Here is a 12,382-nt window from a genome sequence, read left to right on the forward strand (position 1 = left end):
TCATTTTGAGAATTTTTATTAAAATGTATACAACATCTTTTTGCTGGTACATGAAAACATAAATACTCCAAACTAAATATATAAAATAGATAACATTAATCTTATAGAATTCCAATTCATTCAATACATCAAGAAAATTATATACTTTTTGCATAAATAAGGCATCGCCATTTCTGCTTTCAAAATTGCACTTAATTCTATTTCAAACATTGCACAAGGTGACAAATGTGTAGATATCTCAGTTTAGATTTCATAGTCGTCACTCTTTTGAAATAAACAATAAACACATATATTTTGTTCCTCTTAATTCTGTGTTAAAAAAGTTCACTTTAATTATTATATAAGCAGCATTTCAAGCAAATTAGATGAACTGAGTAAAATCATGATTTAAAAATATTTTTTCGTGAAAGCATACAATTTGTATCAATTGAAAAGCACTTGTAAAAATAAGCCTAAATTAGTGTTCACTGTTTAAAAAATATGCTACCTGAATAAAACTACAAAATGTATAGAAGAAAATGACAAGATCAATAATATCACATATCGGTGTTTTTATTATGTACAGTATTAAAATGGAAAAGGCACATCTTGATTTAAAGGGGGATTTTTTCCAATATTTAAATCAAAAATATTACAATAACACAATAAACAACAATTGAAAATGTGTTTTTCTAGATTGCAGTATAAAGACAATAATAGTGTATTGACTTGACATATCAGCGATATAAGGATTCAGCCCGCAACTGAGAAAAAGCTCGGCAGAGCCTCGCATTTCCCCGTTTCTAAGTTCTCATCCTTATATCGTTGATATGTCAAGTCAAGACACTATTATTGTCTATATCAATCGTGAAGTACCAATTTTCATGGATTTTATTTGTATAGGTAAACCAGAAATTGAAGTGTTAAACAAGTACATGTACATTAATGTTTATTAGGCTTGTATGTAGAATTTAACAAAACCCTGAAAACCAAGAATCCACACAAAACAATTTTTCCTCAATCCACGAAAATTGGTACCCACAGTATTGGACCTGGTGATGAGCTGATGATTATATTGTGTTGTGATGTCATTAATTTAAACAGAAAACATTTTGACGATGAATTTGAAATTAAAATTCAGTAAAATAGTTTTTATAAACTGTTGACACAGAGATATGTCTCACCTGTCTGCATAAAATTTAGAAAAAGACAATCTGATGGACAGCATTATTGCTTATTAATTCAAAGTCGCTGGACCATGATCTAGTGGGCAGGGCCTGTAAATGGTCGACAAACTGAGATGTAAAGACAGTAATGTAACTTTATAGAAAATATCGTTGTCTATTTTTAAGAAGTTCTTATCAAATTGACTTAAGCAGAAAACTTAACATTAAAAATTGCTTATTAATTGAAAGTCGCTGAACCAATACCTAGGGGGCAGGGCCTCGAAATAGACGTCAAACTGATATGTACTGATAGTTATGCAACTTTATACAAAATATCATTGATCTATTACAAGTAGATCCTATCAAACTAACTTAAGCAGAAAACTTAACATTGAAAATTGATAATTAATTGAAAGTCGGTGAACCATAACCTAGGTGGCAGGGCTTCAAAATAGTGGTTACTCTGATATGTACTAATAGTAATGCAACTTTGTATAAAATATCAATGATCTATCACAAGTAGTTCCTATTAAACTAACTTAAGCAGAAAATTTAACAATTGTTGATGCTGTCGTCGCTGGAAAAGCAATCCCTATGTCTGGCATTCTGCAACTTTTGTCAGCGACAAGGCAAAAATCATAAAATATTTTAAATGATATAAAAGTAGTAGCCATGTGTTTGAGAATGAGAAATTAAATTTAAACTTTTCAAATGTGCTTGTTAATCTAGCTTTTCTGTTTTAAAATATTTCAACATAAATTAGTATCAAGTTGGTATCAAAGGAAAACCTTTTTTCATACTTGTGCCCTGATCCCTAGGTCCCTAGGTACTTGATCTTTTTCAAACTTTTCATATAACCCAAAGTAAATTGTTACAATGAATGGTAAGAATATTTGCCTCACACTGCACTAGCTTTAATCTGAGAACCTTTCGATAGCAATGGGCAAAAAAATTTCAACAGTAAATTAGTTTGAAGAAATGAATTTAAGATGCATGTCGTAAAGAAATATGGCCAATAGAAATTTTAAAAGGAGAAAGCCGCTTGAATAAGTACAATAAAAGAACTTTATATATCATCATTACATAGAGAAACAATTGATTAGTATATAGCATTAAATGCTGATATCATTACTGTTAAAAGCACATATATTTTGTCAATGTTATAAACCCTTTATATTTTATCTATTTGTTTAGCAACTAACTTAAACTGACACTATCAGATTTCAACAGTGCTAAATAAACATCAAAACAAACAACAAAAAACAAGTCAACTCAAGCAATAAATTAAAACAAACATCTAAAACATAGATAAAACCTACCCAATAAAACTGAGTATTAAATTGTTATGCAATATGTAATCCTTGTTAATTATAACTGTAGTATTTTGTTACAAGAATCTAAAAATAATTCTAAAATAATTAAAAAATACAAACAACAATGTAAACAAAAGCACTGCAGCAGTAAAATCTTATAACTTGGTTATGATGAGCTAACAACAACTGTCTGCATTTTTTAAAGCTAAAATAGTAACTTTTAAAAACATTTCAACATTAGAATAAAAAAAAATATGCTATGACTATGATGCAGAATAACAGTTAGATGTACAGGTAAAACACTTATGCCCCTGCTTGCAGCCTTATCACAAAAATTCAGCTGTAAGTCTGCCAAAAGTCAGTCAACCAGAACAAAACACAAATTCAATCTGTAATTCATCATTTGATACTAATGTACCAAACATCTTCTCAAGATCTGGATTTATTAAAATAAAATCTAGGCATGTAAAATGTTCATGAACATTTTTACATCTTTTTTCTGCTAAAATTTGGTAAATCTGAACGAAAAACAAACTAAAATGTGCAAGTAATCATTTTACACTAATGTACCAAACTTAGATCAATGTCTGCAGGCATAATAAAAAAAATGTCTGGACAAGTTTGAGTTCAGAAGGACTTAAGGACGAACACAGGTAGCACTATATGCCCCTGCCACTAAGTGGCAGTGGCAGGGGTTAAAAAATGTAAAGAAACTATGGCTCCAAAATATGTAAGACAATATTAGATATTGCTTTATGGACTTTTTGTCAAGTTTTGTTGGAAAAAATGTTAAGATATTTTATAATTCTTCACATACAGTTAAAAATGACATAATTTATCATTTGGATTTAGTTTTCAATTCTTGTAAAACACAAAAGACAAATAAATAATCTCAATGGTTGAAAACATGTTTATAGGTAAATCAAAGTAAAAAACAAAGAAACAAATTCAGCAACAAAAATGGATGATATCATAATCTCTTGAAGCAGTGCATGCTTATAACTTTGGACAACATAAGTAACTTTCAAGTGATTACTTTTAAAATTATAATCACAGAGTTATGGTAGACCAATTCAATAATTGTATTGCACCCTTTGTGACATAAGGCATTTACAGTAGTTGTAAGTTGTAATTTTATAAATATTTGACTGACATTAAATAAAGATCTAGGTTCAGCATCAAGTTCAAATCTGAACCACAATTCAGACTAACTTTTGATCACATCTGAGTATTAAATACATTGCAGACTTGAATAGAAATAAAAACAAATAAATAATGAGATTAATCATAAGCTTTCCTATTACAATAAATTACATACTATTACAATAAGGCACAACTGAGTTTTAATGAATAAGAAGAATAAGAATAAGAATAAGAAAATCTATTGTTCCAATTAAGGGCCCTTGATGGGCAGCATGACATTTATAATATTTTTACATTGAATACAAAAATATAAAAAACGCCTTTTACACAGAAATATGCTTCAACTGCTTTGCAGCTAAACTAAAAAATGAATTCGATGAACTGTTATTTATTGAAAACACATAATAATAGATATCACCAAGTACTTCTTGAAGTAATCTTATAAGAAAGTTGGTCATTGAACAATGTCATTACATTAAATTCAGTTCAACTCGAGTACCAAGCAGAGTCTCATAATTTTCAATAAAATGAAATTCAGATAATATATTGGCATTTCAAATATCAAAGTTTTCATAGGTTAATCGTCATCTACATACCCAATTCAAAAGCCAAAGAATTGATCAAAGTAAAAAGTAATATAATAAATAAAAAAGATAAAAGTATTCACCAATAATATTTAATAGCACATCAGACTACACCTAGCACAAACATAAAACTCCTCCAAAAAATTGGAATAAAACAAAGACAAACAGCAACAAAAACAAAAAACATGGGAGAAAAAGAAAAACATCAACAAACAATAGGAAAAAAAACAAAGAAAAACAACACCAAAAAATAGGAATAAAAACAATGAAAAACACTAATGAAAATAAATTAAGAATAAAAACAAAGAAATACAACAACAAAATCTGGAATAAAACAAAGACAAACAGCAGCAAACAACACATGGTCCAGATATGTCAAGTCATTTGATGTTGACTTTAATTGGTCTAAGATTTTATATATATTCATGTACTAGGGCAACCAATAAATAACAAGTATCAAGGTATTTCACGAAACATAGCTGATCATAACTTATCTAATAACTGTAGCAGTCTACAATGAATTGTGTAAGATGGTGATACCAATAGAGTCACACCTATGTTTCATATCTGAAAAAATAAAAAGATAATCACAAGGAATTTATGTATAAGGTCAAGTACAAAGTACAGTGGTCTAAAAACCTACGGTATTTGTCAAGGAATGATAACACTGCCTGTGTATCAAAAAGAACTGTGTTACTGTCAGTCTATCAAGAAGTACTGTTAGGTCTGGTCATTATTGGAAATAAAAATGGAAAGTAATCTTGATTGTGGTCATAATGGATACCAAGAACAGAATGTTATTAAGAAATGTGGTTCTTTTCTTAAAATAAATTTTGCCTTTTCAGATGGAATTATGGACTAATTACCACAATCTTAACATATGATATTGATACATGAATTTGTCCCATTAAGGTAGCACTACAGTCAGAATTTTCTGACTTCAACCAACAGTCTTTAAAGATTAATTTCTCCAAAACTACTCAATGGATTTTTTAAATCTTTTAAAACTCATTTTAAAGCTGAAATATTACTCTTTCTTAATCTACAGATAAATTTATTTTTGGTATGATAAATCTCAAAATATAGCTCATTAATTGCCAAAAAAGTGGTCTTCCAACTTGGATGAAAATGGCACATTCAGGTCAAATGGTAGTAAAAATTTGTTTTCATAAAATTGAGAATGGAAATGGGGAATGTGTCAAAGAGACAACAACCCGACCATAGAACAGACAACAGCAGAAGGTCACCAACGCCATACTAAACTCCAAATTGTACACAAGAAACTAAAATTAAAAATAATACAAGACTGACAAAGGCTAGAGGCTCCTGACTTGGGACAGGGGCAAAAATGCGGCGGGGTTAAACATGTTTATCCCTTTAATCAACCATATACAAGCTACAAAACCGTGTCTCAGATTTTTGATATATGCCCCCAGTAAGAAGATATATTGATTTAACTGCTAGGTGCCAAACCTCATATCACCTTTCATCTTTGGAGACCTATAAATTTATTTAGAAACAAATTATCCAAAAACTGGGACACAGTATTGTAGAAAATACTCCCTTTAATCACATATATCAAAGTCAAACCAAAGGGGGTACCCATAAAGTTTATATTTTCATTTTTTCCTAACAAATCTCATGAAAAATTGTTCTGAGAAATGACCTAAAAACAGAACCCCTATAAATGCAACATAAATACAAAAATCCCACTAGGAACACCCCAGGAGTGTTCTGACACCATTACTTTATCAATAGAACCATATATTTGTGTCTTTGATGCTCTGATGCTGTAAATTTTGCATTATGTGTGGCACTGTGCAACACATCTTGGCATTTGGCGGGAGTTTGACGTCACAGATTTGACCAACATCTGTGATGTAGTAATTAAATATAGACAAAGCTCCGCCTATGTCCAGACAGTCTAAGATAAGAGAATAACAGGATTGACCAGCTGCATATAATCAATATTTAACATCATTATTCTCACTATAAAGAAAAATTTTCATTTGATTTTAAAAAGAAATATACTATTACTGAAATTGACTAGAACATTAATATTGTGCATCAAAAGACATGTTCATAAAAAGATCCAAGACCATCCCCTTCTTTAAAAAAAGACAATCCCACATGATTTTTGAGTTTTATGGAATTGAAAGAAAAATTTCACATAAACTTAAAATTGGTTAAAATGCCTAAAACTGTATTTAAATGTAGAAGACCAAATAGAAGAAATTTATACAGGCAGTCAGGGGCTTTCAAAGATACTTTCACACTCTTTTCCATATTTTTTTTTCATTTTTGGTAGATTTCTTCCCTGTAGATTTTTTCCTTTCCTTTTCATATCTTTTTCTTTTTCTCTGTTTAAAAACTACTTTTGTTGCAATACAATGAGATAAGACCACAATATTTATCTTGTGGTCGGGGACTAACAGCTGGACACTGGTATCAACAGATGATTGACATATTAGCCCCTCCCAAATGCCTATATATTTAGATTAATTACCATGTGCTTTTATTTACATAAGTTCATTATTAATTTACTCCCTGTTGTGATATGATAATGACTTTGGGATTTTTACAAACTGTGCAGAATAATACTTAATTCAAAATTATGTGATAAAAAAAATATCTTCAAAAAATCATTGTTAGACTGTAGTGCTACCTTAACACATTCATTAAAAAAAATAAATAAATGTAGTTGATATCTTGAGTATTAGAAGCTCTGAACACAAAAATAAAAGCTTATTGAGTAAATAACTTCTATGATAAATGGAATGTTGCATTATAACAATGATTCAAGTGTCAATGTGGTTTCTGTATAAATCTAAGTACTAAGTACCCTGCAATCCTAAACACAACAATATATATAAACAGAGGCATTAAGTATTGCCAGTACTCCCAATCAATGTTGTAGTATTTTAGTATATCCTCTGATGGAATCATCGTTGTATTGGACTGTAAGCATGTGGTAAAGTGGGATCCAGATATATTATTGGCTGAGGCAGCACACCTGATAAAATAAAATAAACAAGTAAAAAATCTGGTACTAGTATCAATAAACAGTTATACTGTCAATGGTCTTTTGTGTATCTTAGATTTGTACTTTGTGTTCTTAGTGTTTTTGTAAGTTGGTTTTTGTGCTTTGTATCTATATGATGAGTTGAGCCCTTTTCGACTGATTCGTGCAGTTTGTTCCTTTGTTGTGCTGTCATGACACTGTTCCAGGTTAGGGGAGGGTTTGGTGCCTGCAAAATGTTTTACTCTGCCACATTCTGTATGTAGTTGTACCTGTCCCAAGTCAGGAGCATGTAATTCAGTGGTTGTCGTTTGTTGCTGTATATCCTATTTGTTTTTAATTTATTCCTTCGTATCTGAATCAGACCGTAAGTTTTCTAGTTTACAATTATTTTATATTTGTCATTTCAGGGCCTTCTACATCATTTGGACTCGGGTGGAGAATTGTCTGATTGGCATCATACCGCATCTTCTTATTTTTATCTAAAGAGTTTATTGCCATTTATGGAAATAAGTGTTCATCTTTAAAAGACTTTGTTAACTTTACTCAGAACATTTCTAGACTCAAAGCAGTTCAGAGCCTCACATATTGAATAGATACTTGTCTATTGTTAAATACCATATGTTGACCTCTACATGTCTTTTGCTTTGTGTTTTCAGGTTGCTTGATGTATTATCAACATCTCTTTTTATTCATATTTTACACAGTTTTGGAGGACAACAGCTATTTAGCTATCCCAAAGACCTAAGTGTTCCCCAAAAGCAATAGGCTCATGATAACAGGTTCATCTGAGGGTCAAACAAAACAAATTTTGTCTGAGAAACCGTCTATAAGTTGTAAGCATGACATTAAGAGACAGTTAAAAGCTAGTAGGCAGTTAACAGATTACTGACCGATCAAATTATACAGCCACCCAAAAACCACCTTAAGTCTAAAGTTCAAAAGTTCAAACTCAGTTGCTGTGTACATGGTAGACAATTTTTTTTTAGTTGAAACTGGACTTATTTTTCAAATGCTTCTGCAATAAAATTCCTTGAATATATAAACATAGCAAAAGATCTCTGTGGAATACTCTGGTACAATATGCAAAAAAGACACAGAATGTTTTTTGGGCAAAGACTTAAAAAGGGTGTATAATGTATTGTAAGCTGATGAAAGAACATCAACGTTTCAGTATCTGCTGGTAAGATATATCTTTTTGCTAGCTGAATATTTGTTTGCTAGCAAGTTCATTGTTGTGTAAAGAAATATTTGACATTGTTAAACGATCAATTTATAGTCAACCTCTACAATATAATACATGTACTTACAAGAATGGTGCACTATTATGGAATTCCAGATATAATAAACAATTAAATGTATAATTCAGGAATGATATATATTTTATCCAACTCAACCATGGTGGCAAGCTACGAGTATAAAATCCTCCTGAAAAATAAAAAAAGTAAATGATTTAATCCAGGAAGAGCAATATAACAAAGAATTCATAGGAACAGATTCATACATTGAAATTTTTTTAATAATTGGTAAAAATACTGGAAATTACTCTTGAAACTTGTCAGTAAACAGCATCTTTTATTTTTCATCCTGAGGGTTATGTATAACAAGTTTCGAATAGATGTATCCTTTTGATCAAAGATAAAAATTTGAACATAACAACCCTTGATCTCAGTGTGACCTTTGATCTTACCCCAAAAATCAATTGGGGTAGTTCTCAAATAAAACTTTGTAAACCTAAGTCAGTCTTAAAAAAAATATTTATTCACATAATAAATATACGGACAATCAATTGCACTATACCACCCACTAAGTCACTTGAGTATAAAATATCTCTGTTTTTTCAAAGAAGGAATATATACATGTACCTTCAGTTTTCATTTAAACATTAATAACAAAACTTCCATAAAACACCTTGAAGTTGTAACTTTATTGCAATTTGACACTTTCTTCATATATTTTGAAAAACAAAGCTACCTATATCTATCATACTTATGCTATTTCATGGAGAGATAAATAGATCTGACAAATATCTGACAAATTTACAACTTACAACAGATTTTATCGCATATGAGTAATAAACAGCTGCGCCATGAGCGCATGATACGCCCGTCACTTTTTCAAAGAATAAAGTACAATAACTTCTCAATGTCATATCAGAAATTTTATAAAAAAACTAAAGGGAGGTTATTTTAATAGATAAAAACAATTCACCATAGTTTCATGAAAACTGCTCAAAGAATTTTTGAGTTATTGTCAGAAAACTGGAAAATCCCCCTTTTTTAATGAATAAAACCCCATAACTGGGAAATGTAAAATCAAAACTTTATAAAAATTGAAAGGGAGCTCACATCAATAGATATCAACAATTCACCAAAGTTTCATTCAAATTGGTTAAAGCCTTTTTGAGTTATTGTCCGACATGTTGACGAACGACGGACGGACAGATGGACAATGGTATACCATAATACGTCCCGTAAACAGGCGTATAAAAAATGGACATCTGATTAGTTGTGTTTCAGATATTTATGATTCAATCAGCAGCAACCTTGTCATATATTGTCATCTTGATTTCCCGATCTTATGCTTTAAGGGGTGTTACTCAAGGTAATTTGATAGTTCCTAAGCCAAAAACTGAACTGTTTAAAAAATCTTTTGCTTATTCTGTATCAGTTTTATGGAACGGACTACCATATGAAATGCGTAAAGTGCAAAACACTTTTTGTTTTAAACAAATTATAAAACGATACTTGAGGCAGTCCCAATATTCAGTATTGAAATGATTGCAACTATTACTTTTTTAGAATGTATGATTTTGATTTGTATATAATATCTATTTACTACATGCACTCTGTAACTGTTTTATATGTTCTAATGATACATGTACACTGAACTATCATGACTATATGATTGTGAACTGACTGTGTTAATATGTTGTATGTTTGCTTTTTTTCTCTTATTATTATTTTTTTATTCTTGTATTGTATATGAGGGCCTCAGGGAAGATTAGTAATTATAACTAACTGTGTTTACCCTCTTTAAATAAAGAATTTATTATTATTATTATCATTATTATTATTATTATCATATTTCAAGAAGCTCGAAAAAGTTTCCAATTCCAGTGGCCCATCCCTACCATTCATTATATAGTAAGTGCCCCCCCCCCCCCCCCTTTTCCACCAAGGACCAAGTATTTAGCTTTAAAAGTCTATTTTCAAATATAAAGTACATAACTGGTTAATATAAAAAGATGTTGCTAACAGCAGTACATCCTATTATCATGATTATAATCAAAGCGCGAAAGCGCTGTAAAGGCAGTTAATTACAGGTTGTGTGTATTTTTAGTCCAGTTATATCATTATCTTGCATAGTACATTGTACTTATCAGAGGTGGCTTTCAGTATTTAAGATTTAGAGTTCTCTAATGATATTGAACAAGTTTTATGAATGTCATATTCTGAGCACTATATGAAGGCGATTGTTCTCACTTGTTTATGAACTAGTGCATTATGTCCAGTTTGTACCTTTTTTATCTATGTTTATAGTCAAATACTGTTTAAAATAGTTTGGCATTTTCTTTTTAGTAATAAGTAAATGTTATCAACTGTATTTTATTCAACTTTGCAAATGTGGTTTGTGACTGGTAAGTACAATGTATGGATGATAGTTGTTTCATTGGAAATCATAACACATCTCCTTATTTATATAATGATCTATATTCAACAACCTCAGGTACAAAAAAAAAATGTATGTAACTAAACCATGATGGGAAACCTTTGACTTCTTTCTTTTATATAAACTTTTGATTTGGTACCATAGAACTATGTAGAATAAATGTACATTGCAACATGTTAACTCTTTCAATGACAATACTTTTTTTAGGAACTATAACTCCAAGCAAAATTATATTTCCAAGTATAAAGTAATTTATGAATGAAACAAGAGTGCACATGCTGAAATGTCTCGCCTTCTTTACTAATCATTGATATTATGTTGATAGTCCTAAATATAAAGCTTTATTACAACTGTCACATAAACTTAACATTAACCAAGTAAACTAAGCATTGACCAATGAACCAAGAAAACGAGGTCAAGGTCAGATGAACCATGCTAGGCAGGCATGTACAGCTAACAATTCTTCCATACAACAAATATAGTTGAACTATTGCTTATAGTTTAAGAAAAACAGACCAAAACACAAAAACTTAAAACTGAGCAACTGACCTTGAAAATGAGGTCAAGTTAAAAAAAAAAACCTGTGTGACTGACAAATAGATCATAAAATATTTCCATATACCAAATACAGTTGAACTATTGCATATAGTATTAGAAAAAAAGACCAAAAACTCAAAAACTTAACTTTGACCACTGAACCATGAAAATGAGGTCAAGGTCAGATGACACCTGCCAGCTAGACATGTACATCTTACAATCATTCCATACACCAAATATAGTAGACCTATTGCATACAGTATAAGAAAAACAGACCAAAACACAAAAACTTAACTATAACCACTGAACCATGAAAATGAGGTCAAGGTCAGATGACACCTGCCAGTTGGACATGTACACCTTACAGTCCTTCCATACACCGAATATACTAGACCTATTGCTTATAGTATCTGAGATATGGACTTGACCACCAAAACTTAACCTTGTTCACTGATCCATGAAATGAGGTCGAGGTCAAGTGAAAACTGTCTGACGGGCATGAGGACCTTGCAAGATACGCACATACCAAATATAGTTATCCTATTACTTATAATAAGAGAGAATTTAACATTACAAAAAATATTAACTTTTTTTTCAAGTAGTCACTGAACCATGAAAATGAGGTCAAGGACATTGGACATGTGATTGACGGAAACTTCGTAACATGAGACATCCATATACAAAGTATGAAGCATCCAGACCTTCCACCTTCTAAAATATAAAGCTTTTAAGAAGTCAGCCAACGCCGCCGCCGGATCACTATCCCTATGTCGAGCTTTCTGCGACAAAAGTCGCAGGCTCGACAAAAAGGAGTTCTTAATTAAGAAATAAACTGATTCGCTGAGCGCAGCTGGATACAACCACAGAGGTCCAACCCTGAACAGTTGGGGCAAAAATGGACACAATATTCAAGCTTGATACAGGTCTGAATTTGGATTGTAATTAAATATTTGACATATTATAGTTTCT

General features: G+C 30.9%; 1 protein-coding gene across 1 annotated transcript in view; it reads right to left on the minus strand.

The window, feature by feature from the left end:
- LOC127706428 (uncharacterized) overlaps positions 1 to 12,382 on the minus strand; it is a 46,725-nt gene continuing 34,343 nt past the window's right edge. Inside the window, exons 15-16 of the mRNA XM_052211058.1 lie at positions 8,515 to 8,632; positions 1 to 7,198 (exon numbers count right to left, since the gene is read on the minus strand). Coding sequence (XP_052067018.1) covers positions 6,991 to 7,198; positions 8,515 to 8,632 — 326 coding nt within the window. The 3' untranslated portion in view covers positions 1 to 6,990. The remainder of the gene's footprint in view (positions 7,199 to 8,514; positions 8,633 to 12,382) is intronic.

The sequence above is a fragment of the Mytilus californianus genome, unplaced genomic scaffold (genome assembly GCF_021869535.1).
Source record: "Mytilus californianus isolate M0D057914Y unplaced genomic scaffold, xbMytCali1.0.p SCAF_6, whole genome shotgun sequence".
NCBI lineage: Eukaryota > Metazoa > Mollusca > Bivalvia > Mytilida > Mytilidae > Mytilus > Mytilus californianus.